This window comes from Carya illinoinensis, chromosome 4, assembly GCF_018687715.1.
Source record: "Carya illinoinensis cultivar Pawnee chromosome 4, C.illinoinensisPawnee_v1, whole genome shotgun sequence".
Lineage (NCBI taxonomy): Eukaryota > Viridiplantae > Streptophyta > Magnoliopsida > Fagales > Juglandaceae > Carya > Carya illinoinensis.
In genome coordinates, this window is record NC_056755.1 from 37688479 (window position 1) to 37714878 (window position 26400).

The window sequence follows — 26400 nt, forward strand, 5'->3', positions numbered from 1 at the left end:
TGGTGTATTGCTCTACCTCAACCTATATTTATGTTTATGTTGGCATCTTCTCAACACAAACATAAACTCATTTTGCATGGAAAAACATGACCTCCAAAATTCAGAAAACAAAGAGAAGCAATTACTAAATTGAGACATACTAGAAAACAAAGAGAAGCAATTACTAAATTGAGACATACTTAATTGCGATCAATAGACTCATTGAAGAATAAGCACTTGGAGTAAAGACAAAGGAAACATGCATACTCTATAGTCATTATTCTTGATAAGCATATCCATCTTGTGCAAAGAAAGCCAAAATCAACTTTCTTAAAAATTCTCCAAAGTCTGTTAATTGAACAGCTAAATATAAGGTGTTTCCTCTGTTTGTTGTAACTTGCATGTATGTTCTTTGTCATGTTGTACTAGATTTAAACTATTGATATAGAATTTGATATGAGGAATGTCATTAGATATTGGTATTGTTGCCCAGATGACTAACACAAGAGGGGGGTGAATTGAGTTGTATTAAAAAAAATAACAATTATAAATCAAATATATAATATAAAATATAAACAAAATATGAAATAACAATAAATATAAAGAGCAAGGGTAAGAGAGAAGCAAACTCAGTATGTTAACGAGGTTTGGCCCCACTGCCTACGTCCTCGCCTCAAGCTACCCCTTGAGGATTCCCAAATTCACTATTCAACCTCCTTCAGGTGGAGATAGAAACCTATTACACCTTTGAACAACACCGCTACAAATGATCCGTGTAGAACACCCTCTACACTTGCAATCACCTTACAAGTGGTGATTCAACTATTCCCCGTATAGAATACTTTCTACACGTACAAGGGTTATACGCATCCTTTTTCTGATACAAAAACTGATAGTGGGTAGGTTATCAGAAAACACTCCTCAATGAGTAAAATAAGAACAATACAGCACAAACTATATCTCTCAAAATGAATAAGGATTAAGGCTCAATGCTTAGAGAAGAGAGAATGAAAGCTTTGAATGAATGTTGTATGCTTTGGATGTTGTAAATGTGAAGCTCTCAAATGATCTATTTATAGGCATATGAGACTTCATATTCAAATTTAAAAAGATTCACATATCAAAGACAACATCATTCACTTTTTCAAAAAATTCAAATAAAATGTTCTTCTTTTTCAATTGTCAAAGACAACATCATTCACTTTTTCAAAAAAATCAAACCTATTCTTTTACTTTTGGCATATGACAAAATGAGCACACTTTCCTTTTCAAAAAATTCAAACCTAATCTTTTACTTTTTGTATATGACAAAATGAGCACACTTTACTTTTCAAATTTTTCAAACAAAATCATCTACCTTTTGTATAAGTCTAAAAAAGCATCAATCACTTTTGAAAATATTCAAATAAAACATGCACATGTGAAATATGACAATCAATCATCTTTAATATTTTCAAAGTTCAACCCTTTAATCAAGGCATGCACATGTAAAAGATGACAATCAATCATCTTTCAAAATTTTCAAATTTAATTTTCAAAAATATTCATGCACATGTGAAAAATGTATTTTAATGCTTTATGATAAAATATTAATTTTCAGCATTAATCCTAATTTCGAATTTTGAAGAGATTTACAACATTACTCTATAATTTTAATGTGAACTTGTTCCCTTCTTCCTCATGCTTGTTTCCTTGATGTGCTTGACTCCATTCTGTAGACAACTTGAGCTTAAGACTTCTTTATTCTTTAAATTCATTTGTTATCATCAAAATCCATGTGTAAATATATAATTACACAAAACTTGAAATCTTGGATTCAACAATCTCCCCCTTTTTGATGATGAAAAATACTTGATAGAACCTGAAAGCTGTATTAATACTTAAGTTCCCCCTGAGAATGTGCGTTAGTTTTTCAAGCAAAAGTATAAATATAATTCCAAGCATATATAATAAGTTTAGCAATTCAAACAATGTTAATGTTCTAGTCTAATACTTCTCCCCCTTTTGGCATCATTAAAAAGGATCCGCAACAAGTAAATAGACTGAAGAAAACGGTGCGTTAGTAGACACTATAGATAGTTGAAAAATGGAGTCGTCCATGACCCAACAAGTGCTACAAAGCCTCGAGGCCTAACTCTATGAATTTAATACGGCTGAAGATTTAAACAATCGTCTGATGTTGTTGACAAACGGGATTGAAGGCTCCGAGTTTCTATAAAAAAATGATCATTTTCATCTATCGGATACCAAAAAAATAATCGCTTCTTGACTTGAGTTCTGTTTTTCCACAACGATAGAATGGCTGAGCAATTCTCTTCCACTAATGTTCCAGACTTGAATCAGGAACCCTTGACGCATCAATCATCAATCTTCTCTCCTGAGGCCGTCAATACCATGATAGGAGCAGTGAACCGTTTTTCGAGTAAGGCTGATTCTGAGATAATTGCAGAATCAAGAATGCTCAGTAGTCAATATGCTGCCTCTGTTACGATCATGTCTCGGAGGTTAATGGCGAGAGTGAGTGAGATTGATCATCTTAACATGCAAATATTTGAGTTACGACAGAAGCTTGCTAATAAGGATAGTGAGAATAAAAAGCTAAAGCAAGAAAATCAAAAGTTAAAAAAATTTACAGATTGGTATGCTCATGATCTGCAACCACGAATAGAGGAGCTGGAACGAGAAAGGGTTCAGATACAAGGTCAACATCGGCAGATAAGAGCAAAGGTTCATCGTTTACTAGAAAAATAGGGACAATCTACTGTTAATCTCGCTGGGTTAGTAAGAAAACTTTTGACAATGTGTGTCCAGCATATCTTGTATTTCTTTTGACTAAATAAGATTTGAAGAGACAATAGTTTGTCTTATTCTTTATGCTATCTCTATAAAATCAGTCCTGAAGTTCATCTAATCCGTATCAAGTTTTCTTCTTATCTCTATAACTCATCTGCATTCCTTCAACATTCTCGTTTTAAGCTTTCTATTCTTTTCTCAATGGCTCATTCTTCTAACATTTCTCTAGATCCATCCATGAGGCATTCTGCATCTCAACCACCTGTCCTTTCTGCAGCTGCCATTGGTGCCATGTTGCAGCAAGAAAATAATAATCTGACTAATAAGTCAAATTCTGATGCTATTTATGACTTAGTGAGTTTTGGGACTCGCTACTCTTCCTCTATTGTTGCTTTTTCTCAGCGGCTACAAGCCAAAAATCATGAAGTTGAAAAGCTCAAAGAACAAATTGTTGTACTTCAACGAATTGTTCAAGAGTCTCACACAAGGGAAAGAATCATTCGGCAGAAGAATAAACAGTTGAAATCTTTATTAGATTCTTCATTCCGCTTGCCAGTTCCCATAGATAAGAATGACATGATATTGTATGAAGAGAATGAGCGTCTCAAACATGAGGCTAAGAATCTCAAGTTTATGTAAAAGTATTTAAAAAATCTATCTCTATTTTTATTGATTCTCGTCTATCTTTTAAGAGATATTCATAGCATGGATCATATCTATTTCTCTTCTGATCATACATAATCTATCTTATGATAAAGGCTTTGTGAAAATATCTGCTAACTGATCGTGTGTGTTTGTGAATTCTAGTACTATATCGTCTTTCTGCACATGATCTCGAAGAAAATGATATCTTATTTCAATATGCTTAGTTCTAGAATGTTGTATTGGGTTCTTTGAAAGATTTATAGCACTTGTGTTATCACATTTGATTGGAATGTGATTATACTTGAGTTTAAAATCTTCAAGTTGTTGTTTCATGTATAGAACTTGAGCACAACAACTACCCGCAGCAACATATTCTGCCTCAGCAGTAGATAGTGCAACAGAATTTTGTTTTTTACTAAACCAGGAAATTAATGCATGACCTAAGAAATGGCATGCTCCACTAGTGCTTTTTCGATCTATTTTACAGCCAGCATAATCTGCATCTGTGTAGCTGATTAGATCGAAAGATGTATGCTTAGGGTACCATAATCCTAAGTTAATTGTACCACTAAGATATCTAAGAATGCGCTTAACTGCAATTAATGTGATTCTTTTGGAGATGATTGAAAGCGTGCACATAAGGACACACTAAACATAATATCTGGTCTACTAGCTGTTAAATATAATAAGCTACCAATCATACCTCGATATATTTTCGAGTCAACTGGCTTACCGGATTCATCTTTATCAAGTTTAGTTGATGGGCTCATTGGTGTTCCAATTTCCTTAGCATTTTCCATCCCAAACTTCTTCAGTAATTCCTTAATATATTTTGATTGATTGATGAATGTCCCACTTTTTGCTTGCTTAATTTGCAATCCGAGAAAGAATGTAAGTTCTCCCATCATGCTCATCTCAAATTCTTCCTGCATAGTCTTAGCAAAAACTTGACACATATTTTCATTAGTAGCACCGAAAATTATATCATCAACATAAATCTGAATCAAAAGAATATCATCATTTTCATATTTAATGAAAAGAGTTGTGTCGATTTTTCCTCTTGAAAAACCTTTTTCAATCAAGAAACCACTGAGTCTCTCGTACCAAGCTCTAGGAGCTTGTTTAAGTCCATATAGTGCTTTTGTGAGTTTGAAAACATGATTTGGGGAAATATGATTTTCAAAACCTGGAGGTTGCTCAACATATACCTCTTCATTTACAAAACCATTTAAGAAAGCACTTTTAACATCCATTTGAAAAAGTTTGAAATCTTTATAACAAGCATATGCAAGTAGCATTCGAATAGCTTCTAATCTTGCGACTGGTGCATATGTCTCATCATAATCGATTCCTTCTTCTTGATTAAAACCTTGGGCTACAAGTCGAGCCTTATTTCTAGTTATGACTCCGGACTCATCTTTCTTATTTCTAAAAACCCATTTTGTTCCAATAATAGTATGATTTTTGGGTCTAGGAACAAGTGTCCAAACATCATTTCTTTCAAATTGATTCAACTCTTCTTGTATAACTAGAATTCAAGATTCATCAAGAAGTGCGTCATTAATATTTTTGGGTTCAATTTGAGATAGAAAAGCAGTATGATTGCAAATATTTCTAAGAGATGATCGAGTACTCACACCTAGTGAAGGTTCTCCCAAAATTTGTTCCACTGGATGATCTTTCACAAATTTCCACTGTTTGGTTGCATCTTGTATTAAATTTTGATGATCTTTCCTGATGGCTCCATGTTGAACTTCCTCTATTGTTTTCTCTTTGTTGAGATTGAGACTTTCCGTGTTATTTATACCTCCTATTTCTTCATCAATAGATTTCTTGGAGAGTGGAGAATTAGATTCATCAAATACTACATGCATAGATTCTTGTACAGTCAAAGTCTTTTTATTGAATACTCTATAAGCTTTACTATTAGTAGAATACCCGAGAAAGATACCTTCATCAGATTTTGCATCAAACTTGCCTAAATTATCCCTGTCATTCAAAATAAAACATTTGCATCCAAATACATGAAAGTAACCAATGTTGGGCTTTTTCTCATTCCAAAGCTCATAGGGGGTTTTATCTAACTTAGACTTTAGCATAACTCTATTTATAACATAACATGCAGTACTTACCGCTTCGGCCCAAAAATAACTAGGCAAGTTGTTCTCATTGAGTATTGTTCTTGCCATCTCTTGAAGAGATCTATTTTTCTTCTCTACTACCCCATTTTGTTGAGAAGTTCGAGGAGCAGAAAAATTATGCACAAAACCGTTTTCATCACAAAATGTTTCAATATTTTTATTAACAAACTCTTTTCCCCTATCACTTCGGATACTTGAAATAGTATAGCCCTTTTCATTTTGAATTCTCTTGCATAACTTGGTAAAGGCATTATGTGCCTCATCTTTATGAGCAAGAAAGATGACCTAAGTATATCTAGAGAAATCATCAACAATAACAAATGCATAATATTTTCCTCCTAGACTTGCAACTCTATTTGGTCCAAAAAGATCCATGTGTATCAGTTGCAATGGTCTAGTAGTGGAAATATGTTTCTTAGTTTTAAAAGAAGTTTTTGTTTGTTTACCAAATTGACATGCATCACAAATTTTGTCTTTAAGAAAATATGTTTTTGGTAAACCTCTCACAAGATCATTTTTTGAAAGTTTGGAAATAAGTTCCATGTTGGCATGACCTAATCTTCTATGCCATAACCAACTAATTTCATTTTGAGCTGAAAAGCAAATAGCATCTTGTGAGGTAATTTCTTCAAAATCAATTGTATAAACATTATTGTTTCTAAAAGCAATAAAATAAATATTACAATCATGATCATTCAAAATAATGCATTTATCCATTTTAAAAGTAACTGTAAATCCTTTATCACATGATTGATTTATGCTCAAAAGATTATGTTTTAGACCTTCAATAAGTAGAACATCTTCAATTATGAGAGAAGATTCATTACCAATTTTACCTATTCCCACGATCTTCTCTTTCGAGTTGTCTCCAAATGTCACGTGTCCTTCTTCTTTAGATCTAAGATCAAAGAATTTAGACTTGTCTCCCGTCATATGTCTTGAACATCCACTATCTAAAAACCATTTGTTTTTACTTGTGGAAGATTTCATGCATACCTATAAAAACAATTAAAATGATTTTTTTTTGTACCCAAGTTCTTTGGGTCCTTTATTTATTAGTATTAAAAGAAACAAGATTTTTAGGTACCCATATGGCCCTAATAGTCATTGTATGATTTCTTCTAATAGGACAAGTATGATAATTATGACCATTTCTATTACAAAAATTGCAAATAGCATGTGACATATATGAAAAACTTGAATGATTATAATAATATCCTTTTTTGACAAAATTATTTTTATGAAAAGAATTTTGAATATTAGTCTTTGATGTAGAATGATTATCAAAGAAATTTTTATAAGATTTGTATTTTTGTTTTGGCATATATCCCAAACCTGCCTTGTCAAAAACACATCTTTGACTACCAAGAAGTTTTTCAAAATTTCTTTTTCCATTCGTAAAGTTTTCAACAATATTTTCATCTTTCAAAATGATACTTTCTTTTCTTAAAATTTCAATTTCGTTTGTTAAAGAAGAATTTTTCTTTTTCAAAGCAGTATACTTGATACCCAATTTTTCAAATTCCTCATATACCTCTTCTAAAACATTTTGCAATTCTTCATATGAAGGATCTTCAATATTATCAAGATTTGTTACCTCAATGTCATCTTTAGCCATAAGACAAAGATTTGTTGATTCTTCATTGCTTGCTTCACTATCCGAGCTACTTGAATCATCATCCCATGTAGCTTTCATTGCTTTCTTGCCCTTGTTTCGATCTTTCTTTAGCAGAGGACAATCTGGCTTGATATGACCAGGTTTATTGCATTTATAACAAATTAAAGTATCATTTTTACCTGAATCTTTCTTGGAAAACTTTTTGAAGGATTTCCTCGGACGAGTTCTATTTTTCTTCAAGAACCTCTGAATTCTTCTTGTTATCATCGCAACTTCTTCATCTTTATCTTCATTTTTCTCATCTTCATCACTTTCATTTTTATGAGGAACAGCTTTAAGTGCTAAGCTATTCTTTGGCTTTCTTTCTTCTTCTCCTCTTTTCAATGTGTACTCATGGGTGATAAGTGATCCGATGAGTTCATTGACTTCGAGCTTCTTGAGGTCTCTAGCTTCAAGAATCGCTGTAACTTTTGATTCCCAACGTTTTGGTAAAGAGTTGAGAATTTTTCTTACTATCTCCACCTTGGAATAAACTTTACCAAGAGCTGTCAAGCTGTTTATGATGTTAGTAAAACGAGTGTGCATACTAGAAATTGATTCATCATCATTCATCTTAAACATTTCATATTCATGAGTAAGAATATAAATTTTTGATTCCTTGACTTGCGAAGTTCCTTCATAAGTTACTTCCAAGTTATCCCAAATTTCCTTTGCCGTAGCGCAATTCATTATTTTATTAAACTCATTTCCATTAAGAGCATTATATAATAAATTCATAGCAGTTAAATTTAAAGTATAAAGTCTATCGTCTTCACGATCAAACTCTTCTTCTTCCTTTTTGACCTTTACTCCATCAACCACTTTTGTTGGAATATAAGGTCCATTTACAATACATTTCCAGATTTCTCTACCTTGAGCTTGAAGAAATATTCTCATTCTAACTTTCCAGAATGAGTAATTATCTCCACAAAAGAGTGGAGGCCGACTGCTAGATTGACCTTCACCAAATGAAGCTGCAATGTTAGACATAAGATCTTAACTCAAAAGATAGTTAATCTTATAATAGAGCTCTTAGCTCTGATACCAATTGTTGCCCAGATGACTAACACAAGAGGGGAGGTGAATTGAGTTGTATTAAAAAAAATAACAATTATAAATCAAATATATAATATAAAATATAAACAAAATATGAAATAACAATAAATATAAAGAGCAAGGGTAAGAGAGAAGCAAACTCAGTATGTTAATGAGGTTCGGCCCCACTGCCTACGTCCTCGCCTCAAGCTACCCCTTGAGGATTCCCAAATTCACTATTCAACCTCCTTCAGGTGGAGATAGAAACCTATTACACCTTTGAACAACACCGCTACAAAGGATCCGTGTAGAACACCCTCTACACTTGCAATCACCTTACAAGTGGTGATTCAACTATTCCCCGTATAGAATACTTTCTACACGTACAAGGGTTATACACACCCTTTTTCTGATACAAAAACTGATAGTGGGTAGGTTATCAGAAAACACTCCTCAATGAGTGAAATAAGAACAATACAGCACAAACTATATCTCTCAAAATGAATAAGGATTAAGGTTCAATGCTTAGAGAAGAGAGAATAAAAACTTTGAATGAATGTTGTATGCTCTGGATGTTGTAAATGTGAAGCTCTCAAATGATCTATTTATAGGCATATGAGACTTCATATTCAAATTTAAAAAGATTCACATGTCAAAGACAACATCATTCACTTTTTCAAAAAATTCAAATAAAATGTTCTTCTTTTTCAATTGTCAAAGACAACATCATTCACTTTTTCAAAAAAAATCAAACCTAATCTTTTACTTTTGGCATATGACAAAATGAGCACACTTTCCTTTTCAAAAAATTCAAACCTAATCTTTTACTTTTTGTATATGACAAAATGAGCATACTTTACTTTTCAAATTTTTCAAACAAAATCATCTACCTTTTGTATAAGTCTAAAAAAGCATCAATCACTTTTGAAAATATTCAAATAAAACATGCACATGTGAAAGATGACAATCAATCATCTTTAATATTTTCAAAGTTCAACCCTTTAATCAAGGCATGCACATGTAAAAGATGACAATCAATCATCTTTCAAAATTTCAAATTTAATTTTCAAAAATATTCATGCACATGTGAAAAATGTATTTTAATGCTTTATGATAAAATATTAATTTTCAGCATTAATCCTAATTTCGAATTTTGAAGAGATTTACAACATTACTCTATAATTTTAATGTGAATTTGTTCCCTTCTTGCTTATGCTTGTTTCCTTGATGTGCTTGACTCCATTGTGTAAACAACTTGAGCTTGAGACTTCTTTATTCTTTGAATTCATTTGTTATCATCAAAATCCATGTGTAAATATATAATTACACAAAACTTGAAATCTTGGGTTCAACAGGTATGTTAACTAGATTTCAATTATTCATGTAGAATTGGATATGAGAAACATTAGATATTAAATCACTCAATTGAAAAAATAGATTATACTAGCACAAATATTCACAGTTGGTCCATTCTCAAACTTGAAATCGTAATTAACATATATAGAAACCTTCTTTGTGCATTATGCCTACCCAAACAACATATATATGCTGGAACATTTTGGAATAAATGTAGCTAATGATTGAATAGAAAATTAATACAATAGCAAAAAAGGTCAATCCCATAAAAAGCATTAACTTTATTTGGTGAACTTCTATTGCTGAAAGAGTTTGTAGTAATTTAAATCCCTAGCACAAGCTATAAACACACTTCTTGCAAACTAATCAAGCAAATAGCTTCTAGGTAGTTATAAAAAATGAAAATAAGAAACAACTTCTTCTTGGAAAGTTTGAAAATTACTGCAAAAAAAATAGCCTAATGGGAAGTACCTTTACTCGATTAAGGGGACTTTACCAGTAGATAGCGTACCCTTCAAATAATACTGAAAAGGAGGTAACATAAGCATCCCTTGCATAAGTACATAAATTTAGACAACTTATGGCACAAAAGAAAGCTATGAAACAACAACTAGCCTAAGATGAACTTCTCAAATAACAAATGCTTCTGTCATTCTGACATTGTGTGTATTAAAAAATTTTGACAACAAGCTAGAGTTCAAATATATGATACTTTTCATTTAGAATAGAGACAAACTAGAGTCCAAATATATATTAGAGAAACAACTTCCACTTAAACCATGAAAAATAGCAAAATCTTTATTAGGTACCTAACCAAAGAGCACTTTTACAACATGTAGATAGTCTTTGCACATTAAAAACCAGAACATGTAAAACTATAAACGCTTACAAGTGCATGTACAAATTTATATTCAAGTATGCTACTTTCCTTTCCTGCAACCAGATAAGAAGGCACCAAAATAAAACCACATAAGTCAAAGTGCTAAATGAAACATCTGAATCATTCAAGGGTCATTGACTTCTAAATATAACTAGTTTTAACCAATAAATCAAAATCATAAATAGCTTCTTTTTGGAAAGTTAGAAAATAACTACAAAAGAAAAGAGTCTACTGGGAAGTACCTTTACTCAATTAAGGGGACTTAGATATTATAACCATCAAATGATATTGGAAAGTAGGTAATATAAGTATCCTCTGCATAAGAACATAAACATATACAATTTATGGCACAAAAGAAGGAAATGAAAATCAATTCAACTGACAAAAAGAGAACAATAGATTGTTAAAATTGTTAAAATAGGTAAAGCATAGATCCACCTCTCAATCATGAAACCAAGACAAGCAATAGATGAAATTATTGCTGAAAACTATAAAAATGCATTCAATGATTTAGGGCTAGGAGCGGAACAATAATTAGAACCTAAAATAAAGAACTAGTTTTGCATTATGAACAAATGTTACATAAAGCAAAACGAAATCATAAGGAATAAACTAATTCACTGTAAAAACAATAAACTAACTCCCTCTGATTCTCATAACGAGACATGCAAGTGTTCATCAATTTCTCATCATCTTTAAATTGGTTCTTGAATTCTAGTAATTTAGATCTCAGCCACCAACATTGATGAAGGAAGAATAAGAATGTAAAATTAGAAAGGAAAAAAAAAACAAAAAAGCAAATAAAAAAGAAACCACAAAGTAGAAAGCCATGGTTGTGATCTCTAACATATATACGTTAGACTACGTCTTATATAAAATGATACTTCACCCCGGATTAGTGTAAATTGGAACGTTAACTTACCAACTTGGGCATCCAACTAGCTAGCTAGGAGTGTGCATGATTTTCCCATACCCAGATATATAAAGTTAAATTTCCAGCATGCTTCAAGAATTCTAAAAATAGAATAAAATAGAAAGTCTTAGTTTATTAGTACAAACCAAATGGAATTAATTTAAATGGAAATGGAGCAAATGGGATCCACACTAACTTATGATCCAAAGAATTTTTTTAGAGTTCCCTAGCTACCAGCTAACATATTTGAAATGTCAATTGCTATAAGCACAGTGAGATGCACATGAAACAAACCCATTTGTGCATTTCATCTTAGTCAACATAGTTGAATCTATCATTCAAAAATTAGATTTTGGTTGATGGAACTTGTAGAATATTAAAAAGATCTAGAAGCTATAACTTTATGTATGGCAACATGGTGGAGGGAAGGAGGAGAATGTGGTTTTTCTTAAGGGAAGCAACATGTGAATATTGGGGGAGTGAGGAACTTCCATTGTATGATGTTTAAGAATATTTTAATATTTGATCTTAGTGTAAGGTGTTGGTTGTCGTTATGCTATCTTAAAGCCTAACTGTTAAAAGAGTTCTAAAAGCTTCACAATCTGCCTTGTCCCAAACTTTGGATATCAGAATATTGCTTGGGTTGTTTAGCTTGAGTACTTTCCACAACCAAATTCACCCTGGATATCAGAAAGATAGAGCCATGCTCTACACTACTGTCTCCCCAATCACGTATGTCTTATCTATAAACTCTTTGTTCAGATTTTCTTCAAAAACTCAGCCAAGTTCAACGAAAAGATCAACAACATATGAATCATAAATGGGAATATCTAAAAATTTCCTTTTTGTAGCTCTAGCATGAGATATATTGGAATATAGTTTATCCCTTCCTATATTATATAAGCTGTTAGGGACATAAAACAACCTACGAGTTGGCCATGTCGATTAGCAATATGATTATTTCTCCATCCTTGATGTAATTAATCTTAAGCATGCGATACTCTATTAATGGAAGTAACATGATGAGTGTATACATTCCTGTTAATTAATTTCAAAATTAAAAAAAAAATTACTACTGAAATTGTTTCAGTAGAAATCAAGAAGAATGTGCAAGGCCAACATACAAACAATGAGCAAATAAATCGACTAAACATGTGGTCAAAACCCAATGTCAATCATCCGAAATGGACAATAGGCATACCCTGCCATTGTACCCTTTCATTATCTTTTTTGATAAGCAGTAAGTCATTAATAAGCAAACAAGTACACAAAAATGTATAAATAAATTTCTATGAATAAGATAAAGATATAAGAAAGTCATGTATGTTTAACCCATTAAGATCTGTAGAAGCAGTCCAGGATAAGAGAATATTGATAAAAGAAACAAAAAAAAAATATTCCAGTTTCGAGCTCCTCCAACGTCCTTTTCCATTCCTCAAAGATTTTGTCTTTCAGTTCCTTTTACTATCCTCGATGGCACCAAAACACCCACTGGATTAGTCTTAGATAATCAAAATCTTATATGTTCTTACAACCTACTAAACCAATCGGTTAAACCACATAGGGTTTTAGTCAGATACCCCTAAAATTACTCAAAATATTATTTGAGCAATTGCATAAAGCTATGTTGTGCATGAAATGTAACTGTGACATGAGAAATGAGATTTTATAACAATTTAGTGCTGTGAAACTCACAACAATATTATTTCCTGGCACCTAACAAATGCCACACCAATTATGGACCATTAATGGATAAAAGAAAGTAAATGAACATTTTTTCAGTAAATTACTACTGAAAATTTTATGCGGTTCATAAGGCAAATGTCATGGTGGCAAAACTATTCAGAATAACTCGAAGATCAAAATATCATGAAATCATAGATATAAAGCAAAGTAATTTGTCTCAAAGTTCGAAGTCAACATAATTAAACTGAAAAGACTTTAGATATGGAGGGATGGCAACCTCTCTTTTGCATCTTCAACATTGCAAAAAAGCCAAACAACATGCCTAATGAGTCAACAACTCAAAGTCCCAAATAACATGGAAAAAGAAATACTAGCATTAAGGCATTATGATAACAAGCTGGGAGGATAGTATTATTCAGTTTAAGATTTGGACGCATAGATTCATCTTTACAATAACTTTTCACTATTATTATTTACTTTTTGGATTATCTTAATGGGGCCCAATGCAAAATGACCAGACTTCTTGCAAGCATTACATAATATATAAATGGAATGACATGAGTGTATACATTCCTATTAATTAATGCTACAAAATTATTTAAGGTGATTGGCTCTAGCTAAGAGCCAAGACGTACGGGTGCTTTAACTAATTCGTGTCAACTCCAAAAGTCTTCATTTTGGAAAATATATGCAAATGTCTTCATACAATTTTATGCAGATAGAACTTCATTAATTAGTAGCAAAAGTTTTGCAACTGAACTAGTAGCAAAACTTGCAGTAGAGACTATAACAAAGCTTGCAGTTTTGAAGATTTCTAGATTAGAGATAGCTAAATTTAACACCAATGATGGGTTGATGAACTGGATATCAAAACTGAATTGGTTCCTTCTAGTCTAGAGTGGATTTCAGATTTCATATATCAGATCCAAACTGTCACTATCCAACCTGTCAAGAAAATCAGACCACAAACTTGCAAAATCAGCATAACTCCCATGCCATTTATTAACAGGACTATCTCTATCCCCCCACACATGTCTTGCTACTGAACATTCCCACAATATATGTAAAATAGTAACTTCCTCCATATTACATATAGGACACTAAGAAGAATCTATAATTAGGAATTTCTTAACAAGGTTTGAACATGGTAGGTAATAGATCAATCAAAACTTTCCACATAAACTGTTCACCTTGCCAGTAACTCTAGTTTCCAAATTAGATTATATTGAAACTGATCCTATTTTACACCAGAAGGCTCTCCATATACATCGTTGTATTCTTTTTATACCTAAATCAGAAAATTAGGCACTCTTAACAGAGAAAACACCCTTGTGAGATATCCCCAAATACGTTTGTCCCCTGAGAAGATTCTTGAACTAATAGGAATACTACAGATTAGTCTTGCTTCTTCTTAATTAAACACCTCATCAATCAACGACTTCTTCCATATTAACTCCTACATCTGTTTCTTAATAATGCATGTAGAGTTTTCTCAACTATATAAAATGCCACTAGCAATTTTCATGTGATATAAATCTACCAAGAAATACCTCTTATCCCCTCATCATACATCTAAATAAAACTGAGACAAACAGAAAAATATAGCAAAACAGGGCCGACAATGGAAAATAACGCCCAGCATTTTACCTGACCGCTGCTTCCAACTACTCCCCTTGCTAGCTCACATTAAAGGCATAAAAAACTGTTGATTTTAGTAAGATCAATCAAGGGATGGGGAGGACTGAGCAGTGACAGCTAGGGAGATAGAATCTCCTGATACTATCGTGAATCAACCAAAAAAATTGATCCCAAACCATCAACAATCTTCACCGTCGAAGACGAATAAGTGGTTGCTGGTTCAAAGCAAGATTACAGCAGCAATGATTCTCGATCTGTGATAATTAAGCTGCACGTTTTCTCAAAGGATGCTGTGGGTTTTGCCCAAAACTCATATATGCTATGGGTTTCGACTGATGAGAAGAAAGGAAAAAGGTTCCGTGAATTTTATATAACCCAGTTATAACAACGATTTTGACTCATCACAATAAGATTGAGTCACTTCAATAATGGGAACTACAGCTGCGGCAACAGCAACTCGTTATAACATATACAAAATGTGCCGTAACTGACTTCTAATGTCAAGCTTATTTGCGGTGAAATTTTGTTGCCGAAAATAATTCTTTTTATTGACAAATTCATTGCCTGTTTCTGGAGACGTAATTTTTGACAAATAAACATATGTATCAGCGGCAAGTTATGATCCGTTGGAAAAATAATGGTGGCAAAAAGCTGAATTTGTTGTAGTGACAACTAAATTACGTACTAAGGAAATTTAATTTAGTGAGATGAAGTTTGAGAATACTTCGAACCAATTGTCGCTAAAACGACATACGATGGACATATAATATATAAGAAATAATGGCACACTGCTATTTGTGAAGACTTAATTCAACCTATATAAAATCCAAACTTAGATCTCTAAAAATAGATTTTTAGAACTTAAAGTACTGTTTCTAATTTAAGTAAGCATGATGATCTCAAGAATTTTATTATTATTATTATTATTATCATCATCATCATCGTCGTTTACAGTACTGCACACTTTATAAATGACTACGTACCCACTTCATTATAGCATTCTCTCGGAAAAGAAAGGAGCAAAACCACACTGACAATAAAATGAACGCCCCAAACGTACGTACAGGGTTTGAAAGAAAATAAGATAAAATAAAAATGTCAAATTATTTGGAGATGGTGATCTTTCTTTCTGCAGGTACTGATAATTTATTGAGAGATTAGCTCAAGCAAAGTTTTGAAATCTTTGGAAGCAATCCCATCAGGTCCGGCAGCTTTCACTACAAGCTCTTTAAGATCTCTGATCTTCTCCCTCATCCTCCTTCCATGTTGATCATGTCCCAGAACGAGCTCCAAGCTCTTGACCATTCCCTTCTTTGTAAACACCCCTCCCTCAACCCTAACCCCTATCTCCCACACGTCCTCTACCATCCGTCCGTTCATCTTATTGTCGCCTAAGATCGGCCGGCAGATCATCGGAACCGCTCCGACAATGCTCTCAAACACAGAGTTGTATCCACAGTGTGTAACGTACACACCTACTGCTTTATGTGACAAGACGTGAGCCTGGGGTGCCCAGGGAACTATTTTTCCTTGCTTCCTTGTCCTCTCGAGGAACCCGTTCGGCAGAAATGCTTTGAAGTTTTCCCTAAGAGACCAAAGAAAAGGAACGCAACTCGCTTCCAGCGCCTCTGCTAAAGCTGCAAACTCGTGGGGTGGCACCGCCGCCACTGTGCCAAAGCTTATATATGCTACTGATGTTGGCTTTTGCTCGTCCAACCATGGGAGGCAGCCTGTGGCGTCTGAATGCGATGGTGGTAGGGGTGGAGTTGGGACTATTAATGTGAGAAAACCCACGTACAGAATGTCTTGGAACTTGGACTTGAGATCATCGGTGAGTATGGTTGAGTTTAGTTCTTGGAAAGAGTTCATGACAACAGCATTTGCTCGTGGCAGGACCTCCCTCATTCTGCGCAGTGTGCGTGCGAAAATTGATGAAGAATTTGAGTGATTACCTTGAAGTATTTCTTGGGGTAAGTCCCAGAAGCGCATTACGGAGAGTCCTGGAATGGCATCTAAGGTTTTGTCAATAGGGTTTAGATCTCCCACTGCACCGCCATTACCATGAGCTTCACCGCCACCGCAAGCTTTAGCATAAGTCTCGTGGATGAGAGCACTGTAAATGTGGGCAGAGAGGTCGTAGGGTGCGGGAACGTATAAAGGGACCCACTTTACATGCATGTCCGCAGCCATATCGCAGCCAAAGACCAAGAAAGCATCGTTCAAGATGCAGGTGATCTTTCGCTGCCCGGACTCGGCCACTGCCATATCCATGCCTTTTCGGAAGCTCTCAGGTGCAGCCTCAAGGAACAGCTCCACTTCCTCGAGGGGATTCCCGGGAGTGAGGACATGTCCCTCCGGCACTCCATCCGCAACATCGTAGGATATAAGGTTGTGTGGGAGGTGAGCTCCTGAGGTGGCAAAGAGCTTTTGGTTGGATTTGGCAGTGTTGAGGAAGGAGAACCTCACGTCAGGGGCGGCCGATGCTAATCTGGAAGCTAGGTTGAGTAAAGGCCAGGGATGGCAGCCAAATGGAAATGCCAAAACTGCAACATGTTGATTTTTTCCTGAGCTTTGACTCATTTTTCTTGGCTTGATTTGCTGCTAGATAATATATAATATTAGTACTGTATATAACTGGTATTGTGGGCATGCACGCAAGAATCGTGAGATATTTATAAGATATATTAATAGCATCACCTGCACATTCCAAACTCTTCGCACTTGACTGTTAGCAACAGATATTATTGAGCACGTTCTGAACGGTAGCTTTAAACCTAAGTCTGACTGTTTGCCAGACGTTAGGTTAGAACTCCGGCCAACCAACGTTGCTCTAATCTTAATTAGTAGGAAAATGATATAATAACAACTATACTATAAATTATTTACAATTTAGTGCAAATTTTTTTTTATTATTTTATTTACATTAAAATGTTACAAGTACAGAAATTTGTTTTTCCATTGCAATCTTTGTTTTTCCTATCCATGGTGGCTTCCACGCATTCCCGGTCATTTCCAAACACACAAATTAAGGGTTTGTTTACAAATACTTCTCGTTCCAAAATTTTCATTTTATCTCATCTCATATCTTATTATTTTCAAACATAATTCAAATACAAAAATTTTAAATTAATCGTTACAACTTTTTCCAAATAATCATTACAGTTTTCTCAAACTTTCAAATAAAAATAAAAAACAATTCAACTTTTATAAATTATAAAATAATAATAATATTATTATTATAAAGAGAATAACTTCTCACCGGTACATCTATAAATGCCTGAAATTAGCCACCAATGTACACCTGCCACGTAATCCACCCATCAGACCCAAGATACATCCACGTACGTCGGGCTCTCTCTCTCTCTCTCTCTCTCTCTCTCTCTCTCTCTCTCTCTCTCTCTCTCTCTCTCTCTCTCTCTCTCTCTCTCTCTCTCATTGTGTTATCCCAAGTAGATCCCTCACCGAACCCACCACGCAGGCACCCGTTCGACGCCATGACCGCAGATCCCTCAGCTCACCCTTGTCTCTCTCTCACTAACCCCACGAAGCCAAATCCCTCACCTTCCCTCATCACCCACCACCCAGGCACCCTCTTGACACTGTGACCACAGATCCCTCAGCTCACCCTTGTCTCTCTCTCACCTACCCCACGAAGCCAAACCCCTCACCTCCCCTCACCAAACCCATGAAGCCAAATCCTCATATTCCCTCGATGCCGTGAGTGCTCACCTCCCCTCACCCTCATTTGAATGTCTCCGAACCTAGATGGCCAAAGATGGAGCTCGAAGATGGCCGAACCAGAATCCTATACATGGTTGGGTATGAATTTAGCATCGGTTTGGACTGTGAGATCAATTAAGGATGGTTGGTTGAGGTGCCCTGCAATTTGTTGATTTGTGTTGTTGTTTGAGGGGAAGACATATTCATTATCAATATTTGGGAAAGTTTTACCAATTTCTCTAAAAAAGCATATATGCGCATGCATCTCATAATGTCTGGGCTAGCATGCATATTGACAATGGAGAATGAAGATGATAAGGTGGGTGGGCTGAAGCCTAAGCAAGAAACATTATCCACATTGGTGAAGAACACACGGTTCGGAGAGAGAGAGAGAGAGAGAGAGAGAGAGAGAGAGAGAGAGAGAGAGAGAGAGAGAGAGAGAGAGAGAGAGAGAGAGAGAGAGAGAGAGATGAAGGTGAGGGAAGGGATATGGGTTCGGTGTGAGAGAAAGACGATGGTGAGGGGAGGGATCTGATGGAGTGGTCCTCATATAATTTTTTACTACAATACTAATGTGTCAGTTATTAGATGATACTACTCTAGAACGGTTTTGTATTATAAAACTATATTCTAACAATATTTTAAATTGATATTATTTTTTATTCAATTTTTCTCTCTTATTTTCAGAAATTCAAAAAATATTCAACTCAAACTATTTTATTACTATTTACAAACTATTATACTACTATTCACAAAATTATTATCTCATCTCACTCCCCAAATGAGCCCTAAAACCCAAAACATTTTAAAATGAAAAGGAAAATAAATAGCTCTAAGAACAAAAATCCCAAAAAACTCTTTCATTTTCAAAGCCCAAAAACTCCTACCTGTATAGAAGCACCAATTGATAAAAACTGCATTTCCATTTCTAAGTAAACAAACACGCAGATTAAAACATCACTAAAAGAAAAATGAATATTTGTAAAGGATTATTTGTGACGAGAATGATTATTTGTAATAAAAATAGACTCATTTTAGTATAAAATAGTAATTTTCGCAGGAATCAACTGGATACAAATAAGTAATTTTCTTGTAATACCCAAAACATTTTAAAACCAAAAGAAAGAAAAAAAACTCAGGAAAATATCCCATTCGGTAAAGCATTGATTGAGGGCTGAAAATAATATTACTACACGAAATCGATTTGGTTAATAGGAAATATCCTATTATTTTTGCCACAAGACCCAAGCTAGACCCATTAGGGAAATTTCCTTAAATTGTTCATTTTTATCTAAATACTTTTTTTTAATTCAAATGGAAATATATCTATTATGTAAATCTTACTGTATAAAATATGGAAAATGCTCGCTGACTCGAGAATGATGGTACATCTCAAAGTGACCCATACTTCTTTTTTTCTTTTTCTTTTTTACTTAAAGAAAATGATATTCCCATGGAGATTTTGTACCGCAAAGTGAATTTTTTTTTTTAGATTTATATTTGTTAATTTATATTTTTTTTATCTTGTTGTATTTTTCAAAATACATAAAAATACTTCAAACAAAAGAAAAAAAAATACATTGCCAGTACCGAATTCTATTGGTCTATAGCACCACCCTTTATTTAATGGTTAAACAAGTGATTTTTAATGAGTTTGTTCATTTTTTTAAAATGTTTAGAGGTGTTTAAAAGATAATTAAAAAGAAAAGAAAAGTGTATTTACACTTACAGATACAATGAGAGTGCATCTTTCTCGATACCCTAACATTTTTCATAAAGTATTGCACATGTGGAATGTGGAACCCAATAATATATATATATATAATATCATATCACTACAAAAAAAGGGCAGTTTGCCACGTCCCATAAACACCGACAATTTGACTATAAACACCGCTAATGATTTTATCGGCATTTGTTTACTGACACATCTCAAGCGCCAACACGTAAGGGTTGGAAATATTATTTTCCGGCATTTATGTAAAGGCCACCATCCCATTTTTTGTTACCGGCATTTTATGCATTATGTTGCCGGCATTTGAAAATGCCGGCAATCAATCGGTTTGTCCCCAATAATTTTTTTATCGGCGTCTACAAGTGCCGTTAATATTTGATGTGCCCAACATTTTGTGTACTATGTTACCGACACTTACAAATGTTGGTAACCATTTTTTATTTTACTGATGCCTACAAACATTAGTAAATTATTTTGATACTTGTGTTTTGTAGATTGTGCTACCATCGCTTACAAATGCCGATAATCGTTTTTTATTTTATAGACGTTTACAAGTGCCGGAAAATTATTTTGGTATTGGCATTTTGGAGACTATGTTATCAGCACTTACAATTTACAAATGTCAGTAATTGGGTAGTTATTTTGTCAATGCCAAAATAGGCACCTACCAATCGAGGTAGTTTATTTCATTGGCATCTACAAGCGTCGGCAAATTTTTGTACTCCCAGTTTTCTAGACTGTTTTACCAGCACCTTCAAATGTCGAAAATGAAGCAATTAATCGATTATTTATTTTTTCGATACCCATGAATAGATGTAGTTTTTTTTTACTGACGTCTACATGTGCCGGTAAATTTCTTTGGTCCCAACGTTTGGAGATTGCATTATCGACGCTTACAAATGCCAATAGTTGAGCATTATTTTATCAACTTCTACAAATGCCGATAAATTATAGTCCCAACATTTTAGAGATTGTATTATCAGCACTTACAAATATTGGTAGTTGAGCAATTTAAATTGACAATATATCATCCACAATATTAAAAAATGCACAAAAATAGGCACACACAAATGGAAACAATTTTATTTATTTAAACTCTTTATGAATTAATACAAGTAAAAAAACAAAATCTTTCTAAACTTATAAAAAGTATTATCAACCTCTTCTTTTTGCTATTAGGAAAAAAAAAAAAAAAACAACTAAGAGAAAGTAATGCCTAAACGGGTCATTCTCCAAGTAATACACAAACTATAAATTTCCTAAATACAATGAAACTATCTAATTTTCAAAATGTAATACAAAGGAATGATCCGTATTCTAGTAACCCAAAAAGAATACCACAATCTCCAAAAAAGGGGAGACCTTGTCATTGGGTCTAACCAGCTTGCACCTCTTCTTTACATGTTCCACTCCCAAAAGTTTTGTATGCGATGCTACATAAAGGCACTGTCATATATGTCAAAGAGAATTGATAAGGATACAAATGAATCCCACAAAGTATCCCACACAATTATTTTGTCAAGTCATTTTTTTTTCTTTTCAGAAAGTCACCCTTCTTGCTGCCCAGCCCTTTGGCTCTCTCTTCTCAGTTCTCCCTTTCCATTCCCAGACCCGTGTAAAATTAGTGAGAAGCAGAGTTTAGTAGAAGATAGAGCAGTTTGTGCAGATTTTAAAAAAGAGAAATGGACATTTGGTATAGCACGGGGATGAAATTGAGCTTGACATTGAGGTCATTGACAAAGAAATACTATGGGAGCTTGATATGAATGACCATAAGAAGATGGTGAGCAAGATGAAACGGCAAGGACTCCTCATCCAAAACAACAATCGAAGATCAACTGAAATCCAAATTGGGTTAAGGTAATAATGACGACTTTGCAATGTTGTGTTTGACTGGTTTGCATTCCTTTTAAACTTGGTTTGGAGTGATAATATTATTTTCTTGGTGTTGAAATGCAGTCTCCTTTGGGAGAGATGGTGCTCGAGGCTGTGCTGGTGCAAGTGAGCAAGAAAGAGGGATTTGGGGAGGAGGATGTGGACATTGGAGAGGAAATTCTTTTGGAAAACTTCCCACATGTGATAGTTGATAAAGATGCTATCGCTTGTGCCGTTAATGGATCTAGTGGTTCAAGATGTTCAACCACTAGCAGTGACTCCTCCTCCTTTAGTGGTAATTAACTTAGCTTTGTGTTTTGGAGGAAAAGATGCGGATGTGATTTATATGCTAAATTTAAGTTTTGGTTCTAAAATGTGTGCAATCACCATCCGTAAAATTGAAAGATGCTCAGCATACTTGCATCTTTTTTAGCGTTTGGTAGGGCTTTGGATTTAGATGTAGAAGTGGAAAAACCTAGAAAGAAATATAGATAAAAGTGTCTTATCGGCAACCATGGAAGCTAAATGCACGGGGCAAGAAAGAAAATCATTGAAACATGACAGTTTCTGGAATAGGATAGGGGCAAAAGGCCGATAATCTCACGAGACAGTTCTGGTAAGTCTAGGAATTAAAAAATAAATAAATAAACTAACCTGACATAAATACATGTCAGTGTGTGAATCCCTTTGTTGGATCCCTGTATGTCCCTAGGAGGACTTTATATCAAAATAAGAGAAAGTAGTAAAAACAAGAAGAAGAGGAATTGAAGAAAAAGAACAAACATACCTATGATAATCGTGATTCTACTCATCTGCCATATAATTACACTCATCTGCCGTCCTTTCTGATGAAGTTTGAAAATATTGGTACTGAATTTCTTATTGCACTCATGAAGAATATTTCACACACACTATTATAATTGTTTGTATGGAAATATATACAAGTATACAAAATCTATTCTAGGAATGAAAGCTAAAAATAAGCCTAACTGTTACAAAACTTTGACTCATGATTTGCCTAACTGTTACACCCATATCTTCAACCTAATAATCATGTTGTATGATCTTGTGCTTGATTTGAGAAGTCGACTAAGCCAATCTTGTTTTTTAGAGAATTTGTGCGGTGTCGTGACAAGGGTTTTGTCAAATAAATCTGCAAGCTGATCTTAAGTGTTGACGTGATGAACATTGAGAATGCCACATTGAACCATATCATAAACAAAATGTAGATCAATCTGAATATGCTTCATCCGAGAATGTTGTACTCGATTAAAATTGAGGTGACTTGCACCCAAATTATCACATAACAGTTTCAGTGAAGCTTTCATTGGTAAACCAAGTTCTTTGAATAGTGATAACAACCACACAGTTTCTAAAGCTTCATTTGCAAGGGATCTATATTCAGCTTCGGATCTTGCTATAGCTCTTTACTTTTTTAAACTCCAAGATATGGAATTTGATCCAAGAAAGCTTATGTATGTGGATGTGGATGTACGATCATCAAAATTGCCTGCCCAATTAGCATAGGAGTATGTTGTGAGATCAAAACTGGAATTTGTTTTTTATGTGGATGCCATGAAAGATTGTTTGCTTCAAGTAGTGGATGAGTCTCTTTGCAGCTGCCCAATGAGTTACTATGGGTTTGTGCATAAACTATGAGAGTTTATTTATTGAAAAAAATGTCCAAACGGGTGAGAGATAAATATTGGAGACCTCCAATGACACTTCAAAACTTGTTACTATCAAAGGAGGTTGTCCCATCAACCAACCTTAGAGTTGTGCTTGTGGACAACGGAGTAGAAACTTCTTTGGCACCTGTCATGTTGGTTTTAGATAGGAGGTCCCAAATATATTTGTGTTGTGAGAGGATGAGACCTGATATAGTAGAAATGACTTCCATTCCTAAGAAAAAATGAAGTTGGCCCATGTCCTTTAAAGAGAATCAAACTCCAAGTTGTTCGATTAAGACACAAAGTTCATGTCACTACCATTGATAACTAGATCAGCCACATATACTAATAAATAGCACAAAATAGAATTGTGATGATATATTAACAAAGAGGAGTCCACTTTCAAATTTTGAAAACCAAGATTCATGATTGCAATTTTTAGTGCCGAGTACCAAGCTCAAGGAGCCTATTTAAGGCCAAGAACCTGCAAACATGCTTAGGCTTTGAGGCATCTTTGAATCCTAGAGGTTGGACCATATATACTATTTTAGTCAACTGTCCATGCAAAAATGCATTGTTGATATCAAGTTTTCTTTAAGGCCATCCCTACATCACAGCAACTGTCAAAACAGTTCTAATAGTAGCGGGCTTCACAACGGGGCTAAAGGTTTTCTTGTAGTCCAACCCAGGGCATTGATTATAATCTTTAGCAACAAGCCTCACTTTAAAGTGATCAATAGACCCATCAGCTTCGCATTTGATACCAAATACCCATTTGCAACCCATTGGTTTACAATTATTTGGTGGGGAACTAGTTTCCATGTACCATGGCACATGAGTGCAATAAGTTCTTCTAATATTGCTATTCTTCATGTGTTTCACAGAGTGCTTGGCCCACTCAACTTGGTTCAATGGTATTTGGAATAGGATGTTTGGTTGTTGAATTCAGTTGTTTAGGTTTATGGATGTTGTTCATCGATCGAGTGTTCATGGAGTGGGTTCGGATAATTTGTTGTGTAGGTAAGTCACAAGGAACCGATGTGAAATCTATGTGCAAAGTAGTGTTGTGTGCGATAGGAAGCACATGTGAATTTGATGAGGATGCCTCACTATCATGCAATGAAGAGAATGTGATACCCTGTTTTAATGTATATTTTTATTGAATAATTATTTAAATTATTATAAATAGTAGTTCTCGTGTTTTAAATTTAATGTGTTTCTCGTTATATTGTTTTATGATTTCTGAGTTGTAGAATTTATTTTAATGTGCTTTCTTGATATTAATTATTATTTTACATTTAAATTACTCTTTGTTTAAATTATTTTATTGTTGGAATTTAAATTTTTTATTTTTTTAATATTGAGTTGTAGTGTTTTTAATTGTCTTTTATTTATTTTTATTATGCCTTTTATTTCTTGGATCCTTATTTTTGGACTAGGCTTATTTTTAGTGGGTTGTTCTTTGTTTTTAGACCAAGCCCCTTCCAATTTTTGAGCCAGCCCGTTGTTGTGAAACCTAGCCCTCTCTCCCTTTCCATACGTCATCGTTTTGGCCCTTAAGCCCTTAGGGCTTTATTTCTTCTCTTCTTCTCCAGTCGCACTCTACTCCTCCTTATTCTTCTTTATTTTCAGCTTCTTCTTCCTCTATAAATTGGTTGGCGCAGCTTGTCTTCCTTCTTCTTTCATTTTCATTTTATTTCCTCTGTTTTTGCACGATGCTACTTCTCTTCTCCTCCTACTCCTTCTTCTTCTTCAGTTTCATTTATTTTCCTCTGGTTTTGGTGTTACCGCACACTACTTCTCTTCTTCTTCTTTTCAGTTTTCTACTTCTACTCTCTCAGTTGTCATGAGGACCATTCTGGTTTTAATCGAAGAGGACATGCCGAGATTGATAGACTCTTTTAGTTTTTGGATCAATGCATTTGAATGTATTTTGGGTCGAAGAATAGCCCACTAACTGACAGGGAATGGCTTTGGGCTGAAGTTTGTCGATATTGTAAGGCCGAGTGAGTGGAAAGCATAGAGAACCGAACTTTTTTTACTTGAGATAATTAGGTGTCTGTTTAAATAATGCTTCAAATGGTGATTTGTTGTTAGTTGACAATTTATAAGGTATGCAGCAGTGGAAAAAGCTTGGGGCCAATATTTCAAGGATAGTGAAGCATCATGCAATAATGTGAGGTCCGTTTCCACTAAGTGATGGTTACTAAGCTCTAAAACACCATTTTAATGTGGTGTATGGGGGCAGTGGTATAATGGCTTATTCCATGGATAGAAAAATATTTTTTTTAAAACCATAAATTCACCGCCATTATCCAAATAGATGCTTTTGATTTTTGAGGAAATATTGTGCTAACACCAGATTTTATTTCCATAGAACAAAAATCAAATAATAGCGAGATCCTTCAATGTCAACAGAATTTGAGGGGCCGCAAATATCAATATAAATTAAGTCAAGTGATGTATGACTTTGAAGACTAATGGCCGAAATGGTTGTTTGTGTGCTTTATTGACTGAACAAGAAGTACAAAGTTGAGAAACTTTTACTTTTATTATTGGAAGAGAAAAAGAGTTGACAAGTTGATGAACAATTTTATTAGACAAGTATCCAAGATGTTTCTGCCACCCATCAACAAGTGTTCGTTCATGCACGTTTGCAAACATTTTTAGAGAAGAT

At 34.3% G+C, this 26400-nt stretch overlaps 1 protein-coding gene across 1 annotated transcript; it reads right to left on the reverse strand.

The window, feature by feature from the left end:
• Positions 1-15687: 15687 nt before the first annotated feature.
• On the reverse strand, positions 15688-17356 carry LOC122307775 (anthocyanidin 3-O-glucosyltransferase 7-like). Its single transcript, XM_043120865.1, has one exon. The coding sequence runs from the start codon at positions 17301-17303 to the stop codon at positions 15870-15872; it is 1434 nt and encodes a 477-aa protein (XP_042976799.1). The 5' UTR covers positions 17304-17356; the 3' UTR covers positions 15688-15869.
• Positions 17357-26400: the final 9044 nt, after the last annotated feature.

Excerpts from the sequence above, each read along its gene's own strand:
- LOC122307775 (XM_043120865.1), bottom strand. The coding sequence starts at position 17,303 with ATGAGTCAAAGCTCAGGAAAAAATCAACATGTTGCAGTTTTGGCATTT.